The sequence below is a fragment of the Pinus tabuliformis genome, chromosome 4_2, assembly GCF_031772625.1.
Source record: "Pinus tabuliformis cultivar Carrire ecotype Pingquan chromosome 4_2, CPIR1, whole genome shotgun sequence".
NCBI lineage: Eukaryota > Viridiplantae > Streptophyta > Pinopsida > Pinales > Pinaceae > Pinus > Pinus tabuliformis.
The window spans coordinates 908,247,730-908,273,928 of record NC_142304.1 but is presented as its reverse complement, the minus strand read 5'-3'; the positions used below and the strand labels follow the sequence as shown (position 1 = coordinate 908,273,928).

The 26,199-nt window shown below is 35.4% G+C and overlaps 1 protein-coding gene across 2 annotated transcripts in view; it reads right to left on the bottom strand.

The window, feature by feature from the left end:
* Positions 1-384: 384 nt before the first annotated feature.
* Positions 385-26,199, bottom strand: part of LOC149172623 (serine carboxypeptidase-like 20) — a 58,168-nt gene continuing 32,353 nt past the window's right edge. Inside the window, exons 8-15 of one of the 2 annotated variants that reach the window (XM_089427755.1) lie at positions 19,368-19,448; positions 19,008-19,250; positions 18,595-18,660; positions 6,790-6,799; positions 5,763-5,874; positions 819-932; positions 677-722; positions 385-468 (exon numbers count right to left, since the gene is read on the bottom strand). In XM_089427755.1, the coding sequence (XP_089283881.1) occupies positions 385-468; positions 677-722; positions 819-932; positions 5,763-5,874; positions 6,790-6,799; positions 18,595-18,660; positions 19,008-19,250; positions 19,368-19,448 (756 nt within the window). Of the gene's footprint in view, positions 469-676; positions 723-818; positions 933-5,762; positions 5,888-6,789; positions 6,800-18,594; positions 18,661-19,007; positions 19,251-19,367; positions 19,449-26,199 lie in introns of both variants that reach the window. The other variant, XM_089427754.1, reaches the window with a different exon arrangement.

The window sequence follows — 26,199 nt, the reverse complement described above, 5'->3', positions numbered from 1 at the left end:
AATTATAAGATCTTATCAAATTTAACATATTTTCCCAAAATATCAACTCACGTTATAAAATTTCACATATTTTCCCAAAATACCTACTCACATTTTAAAATTATAGATAAGGATCAGGATTTTCCACAAAGCAAAACATGTTTGTGCTCTCACATATCCTAGCATATAAGGCAAGCAATCATTGTTATGTAATTATTTTCATCTATCTTGGATGGTTCAATGTATCCAAGAGAATAATAATGCAATCCAAAATGTTTCAATATCAAATCTGACACCTCAGAAGGTAATAAAGAGCAAACCAAGTCAATGACAAAGAGTAATAAAGAGTCAAACCAAGTCGATGGATTTAATGAAGGAAAATAGAAAATTTGGGAAATATGTGTTTCACAACGACTTTCCATCTAACCACCGTGTATAAAATGCTAACGATTCTTTAGGTTTATATTCTGGAACTGTATGCCCAGATCCCTGCAGAGAGGACAATGCAGTTAGTTTCAATGATAAAAATAAATAACGTGTAAGAGGGATTTTTTATATTTAATTTTATATGAAAAATAAAGTGTAAATGGAATTTTTATATTTGACTTTATATTTTGATAAAAATAACCTGTAAAAAGGAATTTTTATATTTAACTTTTTTCTCAAAATTATGAAAAAAAAAAAACAAATAACTTACTTTTATAGTTGCAAAGATCAAGTTGTGATCATATTCTTGAGTATATCTGTACACATCAACAATTCAAAAAACACAACATTTTATTTAAATGTGTTTCAATTAACATGATGTAGAAGAGCAGAAGCAATAATCATGTACTTACCCAACGACTTGATCATCCACCATCCAGGGGCGCCATTGATCAATTATGGCATAACCCAAGGACCTTGTCCAAGCCTCTGTTCCAGTGAAAGGCACCGCCATATCATGGTCGCCACTGTCATCACAAATGAAAATGTGAAGATTATAGTATATCATGGTTAGCATAGTAATCAATGAAATAAATTTGGAAATTAATATAAAATTATTATTATTAATAATTTAATTTTAAGATTAAAGTTTAGTTTTATGGTTTATGAAATCTTTTGTGTATTGGATAAGGAATTCATGATATTTAATTATTAAAATTTATAATAATAGATGATTTTTTTAATTTTTATTTAAATTTTTATATTTCAAAAATAAAAATATTAAATCAATATATAAAATACTCTAAGTATATAAAAAATCATTATACACCCCCGGAAAAAATAGTAAACAGAATATGTTGAAATTAATATTTTAGGATTTAATTCTCGTTGAAACTAATATTTTAGGATTTAATTTTCATTCAAGTAGGTAGAGTAGGGTGAGGCATGATATGAAAAATACAAAAAGTCATTAAAGAACCAGGGAGAAAAAATTATCAAATAGTATTTTGAAAGTAATATTTTTGGATGAGTATAAAGGTTGGATAATGAGAAGTATGAAATCTGCATGGTTTACATTTCTCTCAAATGATTTTTTAAGGGAAATGTTGGAAGTAATGGAGAAAGCTAAACTTAGATTATTGTTATGATGACGATACGATTGAGAATCTAATCGTAGACCTCAAATCCTACTATCTAGGGAGTGGTTGAAACCACTCTGTTAGTGTGAAAGCCTATATGTACTAAGTTCTCCTGATTGAATATTAGTGTGTATTGTGTGAAGTGCTTAGGTACTCTCCAAGTATCTCACCTCGAGAGCCATTTAATATATAGTTTATATATTCAATTTTTATCATAGTATTAGAGTTGCAGGGTTGTTGATCTTGTATGATGAGTGGAAGATTTTAAGATGCGACTGAGGCGAAGTCGTTGCATGGTTTGGAGGGTTAATCGTGCCGATCCACTATTACAATTACTCGGGCTTTGGTTTCATCGACCGTCACAGATATCTGGTGTGTACAGTCACGACGACTTTCGCGAACCCATGGTGGTAAATCGCGCTGACCGAAGAGTGGAACAAAATTGTGTGTGTTTTTCTTTGAAACCCTGCAAGTTGTTGTTGCTATGGCTTGGTCAGAGGGGCAACGTGCTCGATCTATGCATTTCATTTTCCTTGATTGAACTATGGTGCAAATTGAAGCTCGTACCTCATTGACACACCTATTCTGCAGTGATATTTCACCGGGTCAAGCACAGTTCTACCTAGTACCCACATAGAAACATCTGATCTGCAATCATTGTTGTAGATCGGAGGTTGTGTTGCTTGGAGCCCTCTGTAAACTACGTGGGAAATCTGCTCGTGCTCGAGGAGGGAGGAAAAAATTGCTTGATCGAGGGCAGCTCTGGTGTGGAGGCCATTCAAGCGTGTTGGAAGCTGAAATTACTGGTCGTCGCTGGGCATTCCCTACCTGCGCAGATACGAATCAGGTGAAGCTAGATTGCCTGAAGGTCGCAGGAGGATTGTTGTTTTTTCTCCATCCTCAATGGAGGAAGCCGCTCCATGTTTTTTGGGTACAAAAAAATACTCCATCTTCATCAAAAATCTGCGCAGAATAGAATAGTCGATGTCTGCGTGGATTGGAGTGGATCCACTGCGGGTTGGTTGTCATTAACCTAACCATTAAGGGTATTACACATAACACAGGATCGTCGTTCCACTAACAATTATTGCCTGCATTATTTGTTGGATCACCGTCGGATCGTAGACGAAACTGTTAGCCAGCGTGGAGGAAACCGAGCAGAAGGAGCCTGAGATCGCATGAAATCTGCGCGATCTGAGTGAATTTTGTGGATGATCCCAGAGGTTTGAAGGCTTGTTGATTTTCTCGGATCAACCCTCAGATCTTTGAAGGAATCCTCTAGTGCAAAGTGATAAGTGTGTATTCTGCGAGTTGAGATCGATCTGGTTGGATGGTGGAACCAATTTTGTAAACAGCCATTCTTCAAGTTGTGTGTCAAATCTCCTCCCTGCGTCCTGGAGTTTCAACGAGCACCTATAAAGTGGCATTTTCATTACCTCTTTGTTGGTAGAGAAAGTGTAAGGAGATCGACTCGATAAGAAGCATGAAGAAGCTGCTTGGTACAGAAAAATAGGAGGAGGTGTAGACCAGTGGAGTAACGTATGGAGTAAATGCACTTGAGGGATTCAAATTTGATGATTGAATCCAGAACTGTGGAGATCTGTTGCCCGGATTGTTGTGTGGAACGCGCGCAGAAGAGCCATTTAATTAATGGAATATTAGTTTTCAACATGGTATTAGAGTTGTGGACTGCTGAGTGTTGTCCAAGTGTGTGTTTTCCTGTGTGTGTTTTCCTGCGTGTAGTGGGTTGAGAGAGGCACAACATGAGGCTGCTTGGAGTAGCCCGACTACCTACGTGACGTCATAATAACACGTTGCGGATCAAATGCCTGGTGAGGAGGACCCCCGTGGAGGAATGTATGTGGAGCCGTGGTGAGAGAATGTAGTGTGGTGGCGCCGCCCGAACTGTCGTGGTGGATAATTGAACTGTGGACTACTGTGAAGGGTGCGCGCAGTGTGGATTGGAGGAGCTGGTGCCTATGCAGATAGCAGGATCGCAGTTGTAAAGTGTTGGTTAGCAACTGTGAATATTGGAAGTTGCTAGTGTTTGGGAGACTTCGAAGAGTTCAGCTTGGCTGTAAAGAGTTTAGGTGGTTTGGATGAAGTAAGAGGAGAGGCAGATCTATCGGTCCGATTGAATGTTGTGTCGACTGCGTGTGTCGAATTGACTTGTGAGCCTGTATGTCTACTTTGGAGATTTTCAAATATTAGTTAAATTTTATTTGGATGCTGGTGCACCGTATTTTGGCTACCAAAACCTGTTGGCGCTCATTTTTTTTCCACAAGTGATGGTGGAGAATTTGACTGTGGTGGATCGATTTCCAATTCCAAAATTGATACGAGAGAAAATGGAAATTGATACGAGAGAAAATGGGTCTTCAAGTAAACTGAAAGAGTCTTGTAGAAAACTAAGGAGAAAGAATCAAAGGAGAAATGCAAAATATTGTTTTGCTGAATTTAGTGATGTGTTTCAGGTTGATGTTGATGGACCAATAGCCAATCAAGATGCAGATTTGGAATTTGGTGAGATTATTAAATGGTAAAATTTACCGTCTTTTTCAAGTATGAATTATGTAATATGGACAAATGAAATGAAAACAATATTATGGAAAGAAAATTTACTAGATTATGTTGAAAATGTTATTAATGATAATTGAGATGCATCAGCATTAAGTCTTGTAACATCTGCTTTAGATGATAACATCATACTCAACATAATATATGAATATTGAGAGATTCTTAGTACAAAATTCTTATGGGATGTTTTAGAAATGAAATACTGTTTGAATGAGGGCAATTATGTTGAAGATATTTCTCTTGAAAATGATCCCATATTTGATTGTGAAACTGAAGATGCAATGATGGGTGATGAATGTGTGTCTGTAATTGAAACTTGTGATGATGAAAACACATCCATTATTGTAGAACCTGAAATTTTTCCAGATGCAGAAATCAAGTTTGATGAGACTTATATACCTCATGATGAGTGGATCAATTTGATGATTGAAAAACATCTTATTGATGAATTACTGTTTGGTGAGAAGGAAGGCCTATCTTCACATACAGATCAAATGTAGAACATGCTTGTAGCAACGGAACTGAGTGAAGAGGCTGAAGGCATAACTATGTCAACAGAGAGGGATGGAGTAGGGAGAGATGGAGAAATGAAAGCTCTCCTGAAGGAGCAGGAAGACAAAAGAAAATGTGGTCCTCTTTATAAATCTAACATTGTTTTTTGTGCAGATATTGGGAGACAAGAAGAAGCAATTGAAGAATCGCAAGAACCTGCAACATCAAATGCAAAGAATGTTAGTATATACTCGAAGAGGAGGATAAAAGTTCATGTGTTCCTCTGGAAGGGGAAAAAACGTAGAAAGGAGACAAAGCTCTATCATTTTCTTACGGCAAAGAAAGTGAAGATCAAGCTTCATCCACAAATGAACAAGTATGGGCTCTGCTGCAAGAACACTAAAATGAAAACTTTGTTACCAAGTTTTTCATGTTTTAATTGTAAGCCTAACTGAGACTAGACCAGCAAACATATGTTCTTGTTCAGTACCCTTTTTCCATTAAGGGAGAGTGTTGGAAGTAATGGAGAAAGCTAAACTTATATTATTGTTATGATGATGACATGATTGAGACGCTGATCTTAGACCTCAGATCCTACTATCTAGAGAATGGTAGAAACCACCCTATTAGTGTAAAAGCCTATATGTATTATGTTCTCCTGATTAAATATCAATATGTATTGTATGAAGTGCTTGAGCACTCTCTAGATATCTCACTTGAAGAGCCATTTAATATATAGTTTATATATTCAATTTTTATCACGAAAGAGTGATTTTGTTAACCATAGAAGATCTTAGTAACCTATACCAAAGATAATGTATGATTTTATTGAATAAAAATAAAATGATATAAATGAGTTTCAAATTATATCTATTAAATAATATATAGATATTTTTAATCTAAGCATTTAAAAAATATGTAAATTTAAACAGATTCATGATAATTATAAATCTAACTAATTCATTACATGGACTCTGCTACTCTTGTAGGTACGAGGAACTAATGGTGTGGCATAATCTAATAAAGATTTAAAAAAAATAATCCTATTAAAATTACTTTCTACTAATAACTAAGTTCCTATGTTTTAACATCTATCATCATAAAATTTAGATATATCTACGAACTAAGTGGGTACAAGTAGCAACGGACCTGTAAATTAATGCACGGTAGCCTTTACTGGTCAGATTTTTATGGTAGACGATCATGCTTCCACCTTCAAATCGGTTGTACTGAATACGGTGGCTATTCATGTGCCATTCTCCTGAAATTTCTTCCTGCAAGGAAAATTCCATAAGTGGAATAGCCATTAGTACTCCATTAAAACGTAATGGTCTTAAGAAAATGTAGCTGAACAACCTAAATGACATTGCAAAATACAAGAGCACATTAATCTGGCTTCTACGAAATGACAATATAGGTGCAGAGCAACCCAAAAGATTCTTCATGTCTTGGCAATGTTATTAATTGTTTTATATATATCTCAGATGCTAACCTTGCGTTAAACCCCGAAGTGAAGAAGGTGATGAGAAGAATCAAAAGTTAACCTATATTAAAGAAATTAATGACAGCAACAAATATTCTTAACGGGTTTTAGAATACAAGGAGAGAGACTTGTTACTGCAACACGAAGGCTGACTTGACTGAAGCTGTCTCGTCATATCAATTAGAGAATTTTGTAAGATTTCCTGTCATAATTCATTATTGTTTAGGGCGACTTTGGTCCTTTATCCAGGGTTTCACTTTCAATGTTTTGGGAAAACTTTTAATGTTTGGTGAAATTTTTGTGAAAACTTTTAATGTTTGGTGAAATTTTGGTCTTATGTGTAACGTTCTATTTTTATGTTTGGGTTTATTTTACTATTTAATCAATTAGTTATAAGAAGAGTTTCGGCATAAATCACGTATAGAAAGACCTTTGTCGACGCGTTTCGAGCCAGGTGTGGCTGATTGTCAGGACAAGTTGAAGAAACAGACCCAGCTTTGCGTGTTAAATAGCCTAAGCAAGGCTTCCAACAGCTATCTAAATTAACGACTAGCTTTGACTTAGGGACAGTCAAAAAGTCAAATTGATTATTTTAAGGAATAATTAGTTAAAATGTATAATTTAATAATTAAAAATTTTTATTAAATGAGAATTAGTTAAATTGAAGACCTAACTTATTTATAAAACGCATACTGAGCAGTATCTTCATGCCGATTCCTATCATTTCCCTGCTCAGAAGATGGGTGTCCTTAACACCCTCGCTACTCATGCCCTCAGGATTTCTGATAATGAGAGCTTTGATAAGGAGAGATCCCATCTCCTTGATGTCTTTGTGAAAAATGGATATAGTAGGCGCCTAGGTCAGAAGGCTTTCCTTAAAGCATCTAGAAATGCAGTTATTAGGAAAGAACCTAAGGAACGCTGATTAGGCGTCCACCTTCCATATGTCCAAGGAACCACGGACAAGATTGCTCGGATCCTTAAGAGGTATAATATTCCCTCTTCATTTAGACCCCTCAAAACTATTCGTAATTCCCTCGTATCGGTTAAAGATCCCGTTAACCCCAAGGACATGAAGGGTGTCTACTTGATCCCTTGTTCTTGTGGGACCGCCTACATCGGGGAAACAGGGCGCTCCATCCATCTGAGGATTTGCGAACATGCAGCTGACCTAAGACATGGGAGAACCAAGTCTTCAGCGCTGGCAGAGCATGTGGATAAGACCAAGCATCACGTTTGTATTGAGGAGGCTAAGGTTATTGCGAAGATTGCCCACTTCCATCATCAGAAACCCAGGGAAGCTATTGAGATCGAAAGAAGGCCTAACAATCTCAATAGAGATGACGGCTGGAAGATCAGTAGATGTTGGATCCTTGCCCTTTCATCTTAGTCTCCCCCCCCCTTTCATCTTTGTCGCTTTCGTCGTTCCCCTGGATCCTTCCTATCTCCTAGGGTTTATCCTTTTTGGCTCTGGACTCTTTCCAGGCCTTCTCCTGTTTATTTTACGTCGCTCCTTTTTCCCTGATTGATATTGGTTTCTATTATCATAGCTAATATTTATTTACTTATTATTATTATTATTATTATTATTATTATTTATTTATTTATCTTTTATATATATATATATATATATATATATATATATATAAATTATTTATTTATCTATTAATGAATATATATTATTATTATTATTATTATTTTGCTTATTTTTATTGTTGAGTCGTCCCCTTTTCCCTAATTATTATTGTTATAACAAATATTTATTTTCTTATGTTTTTATTATTATTATTTATTTATTTATTTATTAGTTCTTCGTAACTAATTTTTATATATTGTTAGTATTGGTAATTTATCTATTTATTAACGGATATATATCAGTATTATTATCATTGTTATTTTCTTATTATTATTTACTTTATTATTTCTTTCATATCTAATTTATATATTATATTATTATTTTTTATTGTTATATAGATTTTTATCTATTTATTTATTATCTAGCGAATATATATTATTATTATTTATTTATTTGCTGATTTGTATTATTATTATGTATTTTATTTAATTACATTTACCTTATTTATAAATAAGTTAGGTCTTCAATTTAACTAATTCTCATTTAATAAAAAAATTTAATTATTAAATTATACATTTTAACTAATTATTCCTTAAAATAATCAATTTGGCTTTTTGACTGTCCCTAAGTCGAAGCTAGCCATTAATCTAGATAGTTGTTGGAGGCCTTGCTTAGACTATTTAACACGCAAAGCTGGATCTGTTTCTTCAACTTGTCCTGATGATGAGCCACACTTGCTGGCTAGAAACACGTCGACAAAGGTCTTTCTATATGTGATTTACGCTGAAGCTCTTCTTATAACTATTATGGATCACAGAAGTCTCAATTCAACTATTTAATCAATGTCAAGTAAGGATGATTACCATTGGCCTCTTTTAACTTATTTTTCCCAATCCAGAGTTCCGGACTTCCGTTCCTATAGGAGAGTGTTTTGGCTGGTGATACTCCCGGTACAAAACTGTTATAGAAACAATATCTATACTTGCTGGTGGAGTTGTGAGATACCGTAAGTGGAATCTAATTTTGGCCTGTTCTTCGGTCTATGCATATCTTCAAACAATCAGGTAGAGTTGGTTTCTCGCAAGGAAAAAGATGAAATTCTGTGAAACCAGTGTCAATAGGAATAGTAGATTTATGGGTTATTCAACACCGCTGACGGAAAGCTTTGCTGCAAAAGCGCATTAGCTAAACAATGAATGCTAACTATGGCACATATCATACCAAAAAAATACTTGAAATATACTTTCCATGAAGCTATCAGCAAAGGCAATTGAATAATTAAAGGTGATTTGAATTTCACGCTGACCCATAGGGAAGTGTGGGGAGTTAATGGAAGGAATGATTTGCACGAAGAATTTTTTAGAGACTGGATGTAGGCAGCAGGGTTTGAGGACATAGACCCCTGGACTTTAATTCCTACATGGTTGAACAATCGAAAAGGTGATCGGGGTGTGGGGAAGAGATTGGATCTTTTTGTAATGAAGGAAACCTTAATTCAAAGGTTTTTTGTGTTTCATTCTCTAGCAAAGTGTGAATCTATTTCTGATCATAAGCCGATATTTTAGGAATTTGGAGAGGTAGAAAATCATCAGTATTGTTTTCTATTTAATAGAGGATGGATTTGAGATGTAATCGTCATTAATTTAGTTCTTACATCTTAAAGTAAGAATCATAAACACAAATCTAGTAGATTGTCTGCAATGTACCAATTCTCCAAAAACTTGAAGAAGTAGAAAGATGCAGTGTGCAGTTGGCTAAAGCAGAAAAGGGAAGAAAGATGCAGTGTGCAGTTAGCTAAAGCAGAAAAGGGAAGAGTGTATTGGACTCTTAGATCATATTGAAAGGCATATTTCAAATATGGTCTTCAGAGAGGGGCTTTTGATTGAGTTTGAGCAATCCCAAGTGAATCTTCTAGAGAGAAAAAAATATGGGATATGAGAGAGCAAGAGATTCATTAGAAGCTAAAGATTTGAGCTACATGGCTTTCCAAAAGAGAGAGTAATTAAAAAAAATTGATAAGTATGCGAGTCACATAAGGGTTTGGCATATTGGGATTCAGCTTTCAATTTAAATTGTTGGTGGATGGGCTCTGTTTTTGGGAGTGTTGAAAGTAATGCTTCCATGCCATGTGTAGGCATCACTGTGAGTCCCTATCTGTCAATCTAGAAGGTGTTGATTCTTATTTAATAAGTTGTAGTTCTGATCTATAGGTGTCGAAGTCAGTGTGTTAAGTGTTATATATTGTCACTGTTGAAATCAATAATAAAATAACGTGTGTGATTGATTTTTGTGGTGTGCAACGATTGTCTTTCACTGCTCTATTTATATTTCTATTATGGTATCAGAGAAGGTTTTGGCTTGACTCCCTCAAGGGAGGGCCAGGAAGATGTGAGAGAGTCTGAGTGTTAATGTGTGTGCTTTTTTTTGTGAGCCAATGTGTAGATCTAAATTGTTTTGTGGAGTATGATGTTTTGCTAAAGAGTTCTGTTGTGGCGGTTTCTAAGATCTATAGATCTGAATGTTGTGAAGACTGTGTGAGTTGTTGGGTTCTTCTCGTCTGGCAGAAAACTTAAGGGGAGGTTTCTTTAATTAGGAGATCTACGGCTTGTGATATCTGGAAGCTCTGTTTAACTATTGTCTGGCATCCCTCCCAACGTTCTGTCAAAACTTTCCCTCTGCTTGTTCTGTCAAGTCAAACATTGTGCATTTATTGCCATATTTCCACATAATGGATGTATGCTCGTTCTGTCAAAACAAATGGATGGTATTTTATATGGACCAAATCCATCCATCTAACGATTATTCATCTCAGCGATAGCAAGGCTTATCATCCAGATTTATTCAAGCATGGTTTGATCTGCGCAACTATGATAAACTCTAGCAAGAGATGAGTTCCTCATGTTTTGCCTGGGCATTATGTCTAGCTGCAATGGAAAGCATCTTGCAGGGCGATTCCACTTCTCATGGAAGCTCCATATTGGAATGACTTCATTGAAGCTCCTTAATGGCAATGGAAATGGAAATTAGAGCACTGCCATGATGGCATGTGGATGTCGGATCTGGACACATAAAAGTATCCACGAGGAGTCAGCCAAAATGGTGGAGTTGAAGCACGTAGGATTTTTGTGCAACCAACTTACAAAATAGAAGAATGAGATAAATCAACGACTTCAAAAGTAGCCTCTTCAAGGGGGAAACTTCCTTTACATTACACAAGTGAAAAATTCTTGGATGATGCAAATGGAAAGAAATATTTTCTATATATAGGAGTCTAGGGGGTCACAATATAATCAGATCCGACATAATAATAATAATTTAAGGGCACAAAAATAACAATATGTAGACAACATAGGCACAACAACAACAACAAGGAGCTACAATGACAATAATAATAACAGAATACACTAGTATTATACGGACCTAACATGCCCCTCTCCTTCAAAAAAGTGTCATCCTCAACACTTGAGTAGTTTTCGATGCTTCGGTATAGAATTCTCATCCTCCCATGTGGAATCTTCAACTGGTAAGTTCTTCCACTTGATGAGATACTATGAAATTGATTGATTTCATAGCTGTTGAGTTCTTATTTCATTGACTGCTTCAAGTTCCAATATGACTTTTCTTTCCTCGTCAAGTTTTGACAATATTTTTTGAACTGGGAGCTTGTCACCTATAACCTTCTTTAAGCATGAAACATGGAAAACTGGGTGCACTTGGGAAGATGTAGGAAATTCCAATTTGTATCGCATAGTACCAATCGTTTGCAACACCTTGTATGGACCATAATAATTTGGTGATAATTTATTATCCCTCTTATCTTGCTTGAGGGACATTTGTTTGTATAGTTGTAGTCGTAGAAATACTGAGTCACCAACATCAAAACTTGAAAAATGTTTTGTTGATGCTTGATGTGATCTTCCACTGCTTGAACCTTAGAATTTTCTCTTAAATATGATGTGATGGAAGGTGGATGATATCCATAAAGTGCCATAAATGGAGTCATTTTTGCTACAGTATGGTAGGAAGTGTTATACGATCATTCAGCCAGAGGCAACCATTTGACCTATTGTGTATATTTATCAAATGCAAAGGAAGAAAGATATGCTTCCAAACATGTGTTCACTATCTTAGTTTTCCCATTAGATTGAGGATGATAACATGAGCTATGAGCTAACTGAGTACCCAGACAAGAAAACAATTTTTCCCAAAAATTTCGAGTGAAAATAGGATCTCTGTCGGTTACAATAATCTTTGGGTTTCCATGTAGATTTTGAATTTTTTCCATAAATGTAGTAGCACCTGTACTGGCTTTAAATGGATGAGATAATGCAGAAAAGTGTGCATTCTTGGTATGTCTATCAACTACCACCGTGATGACACCCTTTCCTTTGGATTTGGGTAAACTTGTGATAAGATCCATTGAAACCTCCTCCGAACGTTGACTTGGAATGGATAAAGGTTGTAATAGACCCGGGGTCTTAATTGTCTCAACTTTATTTTGTTGGCAAACCAAACATTCCGCCACAAAATTTTGAATATCAGATTTAAGGCCATCCGAAAAAAAATTCTTCTTAACCCTGCGCTAAGTTTTTAACAATATTGAATGCCCTCCTAAGGGACAGGTGTGCAATTCTAGAAGAATCTTTTGTTTGTGTTAGGAATTCTTATAGAAGTATAAGTGATCTCTGTACCATAATGAATCATTTTTCCATCTAAATGTATCAGATGTACTGGGATATTACTGCAACTTTTGAATGAATTCCCTTACTTCTTCATCATTCTTCCATTCATCCCTTGCTTTGTTTGTCCAATCTAGTTGGATAATAAAAATGGCACAAAGCAATGTTTCCACATCCTCATCCTTTCTTGAGAGTGCATTTGCAACAACATTTTGCTTCCCCTTTTTGTAGATGATTTCAAAGTCATAACCTGACATCTTTGTGACCCATTTTTGCTTCTCTTCTGAAGATAATCTTTGTTCTAAAACTTACTTAAGACTATCATGATTTGTTTTCACCTTGAAGTGTATTCCCATTAGGTAGGTTGTCATTTCTTAAGTGCATGTAGTATTACCAACATTTCCTTCTCATAAATAGTTTTGTGTAAATACTTTCCTTTGATTGGACGACTTTCAAAAGAAATGGGCATTTCTTCTTGCATTAAAATGGCACCAATTTCGTTTCTTGAGGCATCACATTCCACAATAAAGGTTTTTGTTAAGTCTGACGTAGCTAAGACCAATGCTTGGCACATTGTCTATTTAAGATGTTCAAAGGATTCTGTTTCTTCTGGAGTCCAAGGAAATGCATCCTTCTTCAACATTGTTGTTAGAAGTGCTGCTATTTTCTCATAATTCTGAATAGACGTGCAATAATACCCTGTCAACCTGAGAAATCCTGGCAGATGTTTTATGGATGTGGGGATTTTCCATTCCTTAATGGATTTAATTTTTCTAATATCTACCTTAGCACTTTCATGAGATACAATATGACCCAAATATTCCACCTCTTTTACTCCAAAGAAAAATTTGGAGGTTTTTGCATATAATTGTTTCTCCTTCAATAGTTTGGGCACTCTATCAACATGTTGAACATGATCCTTCCAAGACTTGTTGTAGATTAGTATATTATCATAAAATACTAACATAAATTCTCTAGGGAAGGGTTTGAAGATATAATTCATCAAACTTTGAAATGTAGAAGGTGCATTGGTAAGGCCAAAGGCATGACCAAAAATTCATAATGACCCTCATGAATTCTAAATGTTGTTTTCAGAATGTCTTCAGGCTTCATTCTGATTTGATGTTATCTTGAACGAAGGTCCAACTTGGTGAAGTAAATTGCTCCATGAAATTCATCCAATAATTCATCAATGACAGGAATGGGAAATTTATTCTTAATAGTCAGCTTGTTGAGCTCCTTATAAGCCAGACACATGCACCATGATCCATCCTTCTTATGCACCAATACTACTAAAGTAGAGAAAAAACTTTGAGTAGGTTGAATTATACTAGCCTCTAGGATTTCTACAACCATACATTCAATTTCACTCTTTTGGGCATATATATATGTGTAAGGCCTGATCTTTGCAGGAACAATTCCTGGAATCAAATGAATAACATGATCATGATCATGAATAGGTGGCAGGCCTTTGGGAGTCTCAAATACCTTGGAATGATTGTCCAAGAAATTTTGGAGATTTGGAAAAATAGATTATTTCGACGTGGGAACCTCTGGCGAACATAATTGTGCAATTACACCACTTTTTTCTTTCTTTAGAAGCTTTATCATGTCGTTAGAGTTGATTCATTTATTATTTTTCTAGGGTTTGTTCTTGGTGTGTATCATCTTCTTTTAATGTTTCCTCTTCCTTTTCTTCTTCCTCTTCATAATCTATGTAAAATAATTTCTTCTTAGCACACTTATTACTTTTAGTGTATTTGTTATCACAACTATAACAAAACCATTTTGATCTTTTTTCTTCCAATTGTTGTGTTGTCAATCTTGTAGGTTGTGGAAGGCTAGGGGAAAAAACGCTTCCATTTTTATAGTTTTGATTGGTAGGCTTCTTTGTTGCCATAATTTTTCTTTGAATTTTTCTTGGCAACCTGAATGCTTTCTCCAATGAATCAAGTTCCTAAAGTATAACATCATGTTGGATGTTATCGTTTAAAGCCCCTATGAACACATCAATCCTATGCTCCTCTTGAATATCTTTTACCCTTGTATTCAATTTTTGGAAGTCCTCTATGTGCTCCACCATTGAACCCTTTTGTTTGAGATTTATCAATTGCCTCAAAAAGTTGTTGCTTTTTGTATCATCATAATCTACTATAATTTCTTCTGTAACAATTGCACAAGTGAATATTTTTTATGAGAGAAAAGTCATCGATACCACATAGACTGATTGAGTTCCAAATATGAAAGACCAATGCGTACTTTTTGTGTCTTTTGCACATTATGGAGATCGAAATATTTCTCATCTGTAGTATCCATGTTATTGGATCTTTTCTATCGAACTTCCTCGTATCAATCTTTGGAACATGGTGCATATTGAACCCAATGTTAGAGTCTATGAAATCATGACTAACGTTTATTTTGTTCTCATCATGAGTTTCCTCTACTACCTTTTCGCCATTAGGAATCATTTCTTCTAGAAACTATGTCAAACCTCCTTTTAAACCTTCCATGTCTTTCTTCAAATGTTCAATGTTTACTTCTAAACTATCCATCTCAGATTCCACATCATCCATCTTAGTTTCCACTCCATTCATTTTAAATTCCACGTCTTTCTTTAAACCATCAATCTTAGCTTCTGTTACTTTTTGTGAGAGTGAAATTTGTTAGACTTGATCTCGTAATTTTGATATATCATGTTGCATTTCTTCCTCTTCTTCATGAATCATGCCAGAGCTTTCGGGTTTCTTACTAGGTGTTTCCATTTTCTTTTTTTGATGCATCAACTAATGATAAATATGCTTCATTGTTCCCTTTGAATCACTTCAAACAATTTTTTCAAACCAAACTTATGAAATTTTTTAAAAAAGACTACACACATTTTTCTCTTTGTCGAAGCTCAATATTGAATCTGTTGTATATCTGTAATTTCGGATGTTCATGGTCTGCAATTTAGTCTTGTGATAGCCCTCTATGTCCTCTTTCCAACCCCACAAGTCTGATCCAGATTGGATTCTCCAAGAAAGAGTTATGTTAAATCTCCCACGATGACCCGATTATAGACTTGTTCAGTAGAGCAAACTTGTACAAAGTGTCACGTGTCACTATTTTGACCTTCGCACCTGAAAATGATACACATAATACTACAGTGTCTTGTTTCTTTAAATTCTTACAAAATTACAATTCGATGCTCAGATAAAAATTTATCACGATTGGCTTGTTTCAGATTGAATTTGGGTGCGTGAAAAAACCATTACTTCCTCAATTCATATCTCTGAAAAGATAGCGAGCCAAGATCTAAAATTTAGTCTCGAGGTTTATCAAAATTTCGATCATATGGGTTTTAATTTAAGCTTTTGAAGCTTCATAGAAAAATTGTTATAACAAAAATTCCACGATGACCTATTTGAAGCGGTGAAACCCTAGAATCCAAAGCTTGCATAGAAATTGTCATGCAACCAACTCACAAAATAGAAAAATGGGATAGATCAACCACTTCAAAAGTAGCCTCTTCGAGGGGAAAACTTTTTTTTTTTGGTCGTGGTTCACCAACACCCTGGTCAGCGGGTGGTGGCTACGTCCACAGAAAAATATGGGTTGATCGACACCGAAGCGAATCTAGCCCCGCGGCCCACTAGCTAGGCCTAACCCCAAGGACTTCAGAGAGAATGGACCCTGTGACCTCCTGAATGGCAAGGCACTGATTTTGACAAACTCAGCTAACCCTTGGGGCTCTTCGAGGGGCAAACTTCATTTACATTACACAAATGAATAATTCTTAGATGATAAAAATGAAAAGAACTCCTTTCTATATATAGGAGCCTAAAGGGTCACAATATAATGAGAGCCGACATAGCAATAATAATGTAAGGGCACAACAATAACAATAACAGGCTATAATGGCAAAAATAATAAGGAAATACACTAGTATTATAGGGACCTAACAAGGGCATGTCAGTGATATTCTCGTTGGTGATTTGGCCAAATAGGATCTCTACATCAGATCTCGTTCGATTTGTTGCAGATGGTGTAATAGATTTTGGCACATTTGAATTGCTTCCATAGATATGTATCTCGGGATGGCTCAATCTGTGTTGTGTCATTTTCCCAACGCTGTAAATTTTTTATTTTTTTATGCTATCATTATTCAGTTTTCAGGTTTTCATAGTGAATATGTATTGGCTACTAAAAATTTGAGCATCATATTCATAGGAAGATAATTACACTCTCAGATATTCTCTCAACTCATTGTTATCGGAGGAGTTTCCATTCATCCATTGATTCCATTAAATGGGATCATGTAGATATGTCATTAAATGGGCTCATGGGAACAAACGTATGGCTACCAGAGATTGATTCGACTTGAAATTAGATGAGGATACATCCAACAATTCCATTGTCGACAAATCACAATGGGCTTGCTTTTCTAAACAAATCCTTCGAGAGAAGATCCATGGAGAGATGTGTTGTTTAGATGTTGATTTCCTCAACACTAATATATGTATGTCGATTTGTTATTTAGAGTTTTGTAGTTTATTATGTGGTGTGTTATTATCAGTGTAATGTGAAAAATCAAATGAAGAACCAATTATAGAACATATTACCGTAATTTCAAATTGGTGATTCTTGATGCATACAATGACACAAGAACATATCACTAGTTTGATTATGTATAATCTGTTGTAAGTGGGTGGCGTCATGTGGAGCGAGGAACATCAACTTACAGGTTAATTTGATTATGTGTTTAAGAGGTCATCTTGTATAATTGACTTTTGAATACATTCAATACCCACACAACTTTCCTAGATAACTCGAAAATATAGCGGAAGACCAGGTGATCAACACATGGAGGTTTGTCCATAGGATGGTTCAGTATCGACACTGACCCGTCGTGCTCGAGGAGGTTGAGAAGCATTAATTCTGCAAAGAACGTGAAAGATGGTCTGAAGTTGTTATGTTTTAAATGGAGGTCAAGTGACAGCTCGAAGATGTGGTGGTGAAGAAAGAGCTGTGTTTGCGAGATTCTAGAGTGGATGTGAGCGTTGATGAAGACGATTCAAACAAATATGATAATATGTGTTTTTAATGTTTTCCATGTAAGCATTAAGGGAGGGTGTTGGAAGTAATGCTTCCATGTCATGTTTAGGTGTCATTGTGAGTCTAGAAGGTGTTGATTCTTATGTAATAAGTTGAAGTCATGATCTATAGGTGTTGAAGTCATTGTGTTAAGTGTTATATATTGTAATTGTTGAGATCAATAATAAAATAACATTTGTGTGATTGATTTATGTGGTGTGCAACCATTGTCTTTCACTACTCTATTTAAGTTTCTATGAGGGAGAGTGTCTTTCGGCCTGGTTCTTCATCTCTAAAGTTTCTTTGCACATTTGTTTTGTGGGGAATTTGGTAAAGGAGGAATAGAGTTCTTTTTCAAAATTTAGTTGTTTTTTTTTATTTAATTGCTCATAACATAAGGGTTTACTACTTGTGAAAGAAAAAAAAAGAGAAGGGATATGTGGCAGCTGTAAATTTCTAATAGAGCCATTCAAAGGTGAAGATGTGGAGCAAGAGCTCTTGTATGAGGATGTGATGATAGTAGTTTGCAAACACGTACAGACATCAGTTTAAAGGGAGGATTGAACTCAGAATGCTACGTTTAGAATTATGATAGAGAATGTTATAGCACATATGCTCCCAAAAAAATGCTTTATTGCTTGATGATGGAGTGAGTTCTTATACAGAATTTCAAAGTGATGTTTTAGTTTCTGAATTTTTCTTAACTTTTTATTCTGCCAATCTTTTGAGAAAATAGAAAGTTATATCTATGTTTTGATGTAAGAATCGATTCTAAAAATGTATGGACAGGTTAATAAATGTGCTGCTTAGCAGCTATCAGACTGTAGGAAAAAGTACATTTTTTTTTCAAAGAAGAAGAGTAAGGCCTGTAGAACGTCCATTATATGTAGAATTCCACATATGTACTTATTATATTCAAACGTAGAATGAAGAAATGTACACGTACAAACTAGCAAAGGAGAATACATATAGGTATAATAGGTTGTGTCAATTACTCATTTCTCACCACATTTGCTCTACCGGGGTATAGATAAATTCATATATCCTTCCGCACACACACCAAATATAACTCCTTGCCTTTGCAAGAATAAATACCCAGATCAGGCATACATACCGGGACGGAACGGGGAAGAAATGTGAAAAGAGCCATTTTTAGTTAAAGGAGCATACTTTTTGTGCATGAATAGCCTTCCTCATGGATTCATCATTACACCAAATAGTAGCAATGCTGACGTCCTGATTTGACAATATAAACGGAGCAATTTTCGAGAACGCCCGAATTGTTAAGTTGCGGAAATTTATAAATACCAACGTAATGAAAATGCTAGAAATCATACACCAAATATAAGTATGCTGAAAATTCTGCAATTTGATATGTAATAGATGAAATTTTTAGCAACTCCAGCGTCTGTTCTAGAAATGTAAAACCTAAAACATGCTACTTCATTAAGGCTGCTAATAATCATCATTTTTACCATTTAGAAATATGGATAATACTAATCAAACAATACATGTGAATATTTTCTAAATCTGCAATCGACATCACTCGTTTAACATATAACGGATTAGTCAAAAATCCTTACCAAGCAAGGGATGTCTTGGTCCCCGAAGAGCTTCGGCCATGTCCGAACATTGCTATCTCTAACTGCTGATCTCAAAGGCCAAGCACCGCCAAACATCTTTCTTCTTACTGGAAGGTTCTTGTTAGTCTGGCCCAATATATTAAAACTTTCAGGCAAGTTTGCTTTACTGCCAAGAACCTTTTGCATTTCCTTGTCATGGTAGCATGGCTCAAGAATGTCATAAATGTTAAGTCTTGAAACCGCCTGCACATTCAATGACAAAATTAGAGGTTTTAGCATGTATGCAAACCACGAAAATATCTTCCGACAATGGAACAGCTTACGGATTAAAGAAAATTGAAACAAAGAAAAAGACCTTACCCCGTTTATTACATCTAGTTTTTTTTCACAATCATGATCTTCAACTTCATAATACTTCCCCTTACAAGCATCGAACGCTTCCTACAATATTTAGATAATTGGTATCAGGTTAGTAGAGAACAACAAAGACAGTATTGGAACTCAAATATCAATTTAAGTATACAATATTAGTGATTGGTTCTGCACCTTGAAAGGAAAGTTTACAAGACTAACTCAGATTACTAGTTGATTAAGTTTTACCATTCCATTCCTACTATTATAGGATTTGAGCTATGGTAGAGGTAAGCCAGGGGTACGATAACAGAGATTTACGGTAGGGGCAAAGGTTCCCAAGGGTGTCTCGCAAATTCAACAGTTTAAAACTTGGATAAATCTGCAAAATGCATATTTTACAGCTTAAGTGGTTACATTTTCGCGGAATTGGATGAAAACCCGTTAAGTCTCAATAGCTGAATCTATTTGCATTGCAGATTTGGCAAATAATACAAAATCTGATTGAAAATAACTAAAGCAACGGTTTAACCTAGCTCTTTATGTCAAATTCTAAAATATGTCTAAGATAACGATAATTGAACTCGACAACTGAGCAAATCAACAAAAAAACCAAGATAAGGATCGTGGGGATCCGATGGGCTAGGTTACAACATATGCAAAATACTCGACTCGAAGGAAAGAGTGTGTAGCTAAAGTACACAGCACATGTGAGGCTTGAAGGGATATCCAGAGGAAACTAAGAAGATTATCTATAGATAACCAAAGGCTCGGAGCCACATTGGCCATAATTGGTCCAAACATATACTGGCCTTAAGCACAGCTGTACGTTCGCATACCAATATTTTCAAAATCTTAATCGAAACTCAAGAGTAATACATTTTTTTATGTAAAAGTACTTCGGGAGGATTTCCTACAATTTGAGCGAAACCTCCATTGAAGAAAGATATTCCTTATTATGTACATCCAACTGTTGAGACTATTTTCATTTTTCTTCCATGACGGAGGGCCACCAGTTATGACTTTGTTCACTTACGGGCACAATTGGGTAGGCTCATTGCTCCCACAGCTCCCACACTTATGCGAGGAGTGATGGAATTTCAAGTTGTGTTATGCTTTCTTTTGTCGCACTAAGGACCATGCACAAAGTTTTAATGTTCATTTATTAGTGAGTGAAACATATTTATTAACATTACTTTTCCCAACCATTTGTTACATATTTACATCTAATTATTATTTAGCATAATCCCAAAGGATTAAGGTGATTGCAAAGAGGGGTGTTTGTGATCCAAAACATTAATTCGAAGTTTCAAAATTTTCTATTCCAAGAGGTGATGATGTGTACGATTTGTTGAGCCATGGAACAATGTCTTAGATGAATACTATTACCTTCTACATGGTATCCAATCAAATGATATTTAGTGTTGATGTAGTTGGTTTGATCATGGAATCTTGGGTTTTTGGCCAATTTGATTACAAAAGTATTGTCAACAAGTAAAGGAGTTAGGTTCTTGGCCAATTTGATTGCAAAAGTATTGTCAAGAAGTAAAGGAGTTGAGTTCACTTGTTTTTCTTGCATGTCTTCAAATACTTTCTTGAGCCACACAAGTTCCTTTGTTGCTTCTATGACTGCCACATATTTTTGCCTCTCTTGTCGGAGTGACCTCAAAGATATAACTTTTAATCCTAGACTCATGAGATATATTGAAGTTGATACTCCCTTTTCCTTGTCCTCATCAAAGACTTAATCAGAATGTACAATAACATTGAAGTTGTCCGCCTTGGTGTACTTAATTCCATAATCTAGAGTTCCCTTTAAGTATCTTAGAACTCTTTTCACAAGAGTCCAATGTCCATCACATGGCTTTTGCATAAATTTTGAAATGATGCTCAGAACATATGAGATATTGGGTCTCGTTGTGGTAAGGTTGATGAGACTTCCCATAATTTGTATGTACTTCATTACATCCTCAAATTCATTCCCTTCTTTGGACATAAGATTCAAGTTTCGTTCCATCAAAGTGGAGAGAGAGTTACATTCTTCCATGCCAAATCTATTCAATAGTTCTCTAATGTACCTTTTCTGGGAAATGAATATGTATTTTGGATTGTGATTGACTGCAATGCACAAGTAACAGTGAAAATGTGCTAATTATGTCATTTCAGAACCTTTTTCAATGTCTTTCTTTAGGTATGCAATATATAGTTTGTTGTTTCAAGTTATTAACAAATCATCTACCTATACAGATAGACAATTGTCTTGCCAACCTTTTTGACAAACAAAGTTGCATCATCAAGATTGTAGTGGTTGAAATTTTGCTTCATAAGATGTTGGGTTAACTTTTGATACCATACAAGTATTTTATGAATATTTCTGCTAGATGTTTCTATTTTATAACATAAAAGTATTTAATGGGTTTGAATACCATTTTTTCTTTTCCCTTCACAACAAAACCTTTAGGCTTAGACATAAAAGCATTTTCTTTCAAGTCCCCATTCAAAAAATTTGCATTCACATCTATCTGATGGATTTTACGTCCTTTCTGTTCTGCCAAAGTGAAAATGGTCATGATGGTCACCCATTTTGATAGGGGAGAGAAGATTTCCTCATAATCAATACCTTCTTTTTGTGAAAATCCTTTTTCTTATGAGAATTTTTGAATCTATACATCAAAAATCCTACTACAATCAGTGGTTTATCATCTCCTACTTGTTCTTTGCATTCAACAAGTTATTTAACTATTTAAACAACGATGAAAACACTATTGCAGACTACACATACATATAGATCATGAACTAAAATAAATTGAGACAATCACATAAGGGACAACTTTATTTATGGACAACCTTCCCCGAAAAAACCCAATTCGGCAAAACTGATGCAGCATATAGAGGGTTTGTATTACTAAGTAGATTTATGAATACAAATAGGGTGCCAAATCTGGCTCACGCAATAGAGAATAAACCTAGCAGAAGTACCTCTATTCGGAGACAAACATTTTGGCGAATCCAGCAACTGATCAAACCCCACAGATGACAATGTTGTTCCCAATGCTGGGCAGTGATGGATGCTCCAAGCTTTGCACTAGAACTATGTCACCTCCTCTAGGAGCTGCATTACCCTTCCAATGAGCCTCCCTTTCTCAAAAGTCGATATGTTGAACTATTGCACTCTCCCTGCCCCATAGAAAACCCTAGTGCTTCCTCTAATGTATTGTGTCACCCTCTCTGGAGCTGCGATGTCTCTCCTGATGCTACTCTGCCTCTCTGCTATGTATCCTGAGCCTTGGACTGAAGTCCCTCTGCTGGACTACTCCTCACTGCAACTCATACCACTTAGCTCAACCTTCTCAGCAAACCATGCCCCAGAAAAATCGAACTCCTTGATCTCTTGGTGTATCTCCATCTGACCCTCAAGCCTCCTCTTATACGTTTCATGTTGATGAATCAACGGTCGTGATCTAATATCTAATCAACGACTAAGATTAAAACATGCTTGATCCTCGTCACTCAGAACCTTTTCGCCCATATTTTTATTAGTACACATTAATATTTTTATTTTCCTAAGTTTAGACTTAGGGACTGATTAAAAATATTAATTATTTTAATAACTCCTCATTCGAGTGGAATTTATCCAAACAACTTCTGGGTTCTAGAGATGTCATGTGTGCTAGCCGCTCCACAAAATTTTGGAGCTAGAGATCATCCAATGCTACCCAAAATCAACATTTCCATCAGTATTGCTTTATGTTTGTCAAGTGAGTTGTTTTCTTTATACTTTTTTTTGAAAGCCCACTTATAGTCAATTGGTTTGGTTCCATATGGAGGGCTACAAACTTCCAAGTCCCATTTATTATGAGTGCATCATATTCCTTCTACATGGTTTCTTTTCATTCATCATGAGAAGTAAATTCTTTGAAGGAAGTAGGTTCAAAGTCAGCATAAATATTTAGTTCAAAATTATTTAAAATATACGTGTTATTCACATGATCTAAATTTGCATCTTGATTTTTATCTTTAGTAGAACCCTTGGTTCTAGCCTTTCTGATCTCATAAGTATGAAAATTTCAAGTGTTGTTATTAACCACTTTGGTACTTTGGAGATGGACTAGATAGAGCCTTTGAGGGTGTGGCATCATCAATGCTAAAATTCTCAATTCTACTTATAACATCATCCAAATTTGATGAGGTGTCTGGAAGTTATTCATGAGAAGAATTTGGTTCTAGTTCTGTGGAGGGAGATTCCAAAGATTGACCCAGAACTTGGCTCCCCTCTTCAATGTTTGAAATCTCATTGTCAAATTAATTATATGTCTTCATTGGAGAAATCATTTTGATATGATTAAGTTATCTCTCAATAAAGTCATTATTTTTGGTGGAATCAAGGAATATGGCATCTATAGAAAGTATGAATTTGTCATTTGACTCATCGTAAAGATGATAGGCCTTTGGGGTATCCGAGTACCCCAAGAAAATGCATTTACGACTCCTTGCATCAAATTTATTTCTTTGCTATTTTAGAATGAAGGCACGATAGGTGGAACCAAAACCTTGAGATTCCTAATAGACAGAGTGTGGGCATACCAAGTTTTGTAGGGAGTCTTGTTTTGAAAAACATGTGATGGACATATGTTCTTCACATATACCACACAAAAAAACAACTTCAACCGAGAACATCAATTTTACATTCTTAAAGAACATCATGGAATGAACCATATTTAGCAATGTTCTATTCATATTCTTAGATACACCATTTTGTTGAGGATTGTATCGAAATGTTGTTTGATTTTTTATCCCATGTTGCTGAAGATAGGATAGAAAATCATTATTTGTATAATCTTTTCCATTATCATAGCAAAGGACATCAATCTTAGTTTTGTTTCATTTTCAATCCATACATGAAATTTTTTTAATGTTTCAAATGCTTTGGACTTCTCTTTCAACAAAGATACCCAAAACATTCTATTGTAATCATCAATAAATATCATAATGTATTTACTTCCATTTCCAGAAGATACAAACATAGGACCACACAAATATGAATGAGTCAAACCAATCTTTCTACATGCTCTACAATTGGAGTTATGGAATGGGTTTTTGTTATGTTTTCCAAGAATGTAGGCAAAACATTGCTTTAGTTTTCTAGGAATAGTCAAAGGACCATAAACACCATTTTTTTTGTCAAACAAAGATTGTCATAATTAATATGTCCAAATCTAGCATGCCATAGAAGACTTGAAGACATTGTACCTTTCAAGAAGTTGTGGATGTCCCTTTTAGCTTTAACAACCTATCTTCTTCATCTCTAATCATCATGATCTCGTTGTTGGAAGTCCTTCTTATGTCAAATTTTCCATCCAAAATATGAATGGAGTGTTCTTGTTGGGGAATTTGCACAAGGGGTAGTAGGTTCTTCCGCAATTAAGGAAGATAGAAAACATCAGGTAGGACAAAATTTGAAAGTGTGGGAATTTTGAGTCTTATTGTATGAATCCATAAAGACTTGAGACTGGACCTATTAGCAAAGCATAACATGCCATCTCTCTTTTCATCAAACTACTCAAATGCTTCTCCTTGAAATGTCATGTGGCATGTGGCAACTGTGTCAAGAAACCATCTATCTCTCCAAAAAGAAGATATAATTTTAAACATATCCTCATACAAACCAATATTACAATGAGTGACAATATAATGAGTTGATTCTAGTGTGTTACCTTTCGCTTGTTTTGTATATCTTTATTTTTCTACTTACTCTTTTATCTTCTCCCATGGGATTTTGCTTGTTTTGGCTTCATGGATTTTTCTTCCATAGTGGACACATTGCATATCAAGTCTCTCTATTTGATTCCATCTACCCCACTTTCACCTGAAGTTCTTTCTGCCATGTCCTCTTTTACTACTATCACCTCTGGTAAAATCAACATTTCCTTTTTGGGTAATTGATATAGTCTCTTTAGTGGAATGTGATGATTTCTTCTCATTTTCAAAAGCCTTTTCGCATTCAACAACCTTCCCAACCAAGGAGTCAAATTTCATGTTTTTCATCTGGCCACTTTCTTGCAGAGATTCAAGGTAGCAAGAGTATGTAAGATAGATGGTATTTATGAAAGTTGTGAGAGGTATATCTATCTTAACTCTAGTGATGTCTACACCATGCATGATAGCCTTGATCTCTAAGGCTAATGCCATGGTGTCATCATCTTTCAATTTGAGATTTAAAAGCTTCAGCAATAGTTATGTGAGTTATAGTTCTGAATGAGAATCATATACATCTTTCAATTTTTTAAGCGCGCCATATGAATTAGTGATTCATACAATGTGTATTATTACCTCCTCACTTACTTGACCATTGATGAGGGCTAAAGCTTTTTTGTCCTTTCTCTTCCAGATGGAAAATTTTCTAGTAGACGTAGGCTTGGTTGGTTTTTGGCTTCACTTATGACACAAATTCCTTGTCATTCTTTTATGTGGCTTCTCCTTTGCATTGTTGCACTAAAAATTGTCACCTTGACATTCTGTTATCTGTGTGAGTTCATTACCACTCATACTTTCCCCCTCTGCAAGTCTGAAACATCAGTTCCTCATATCAAGTCTGAAAATGAGAGAAAAGCCCCCAAAATTCTTTAAAACTTTGGTTTCGCACTTTATTTTTGTCTTACCTACGGTCCTGCACCTAATGGTCATGTCTCCTGCGCACCTGACTGCACTGTCTTTGTGTTAAAGGTGCAGACCACTGTAAAGTTAAAAGGCGCGAGTATACTTTGAAAAAACTTACTTTCAGTCATTTCTAGAAGCTTCTGGAAGGAATCTTGAGGTGGCAAGTTCTATCTTTTGAAGTTCA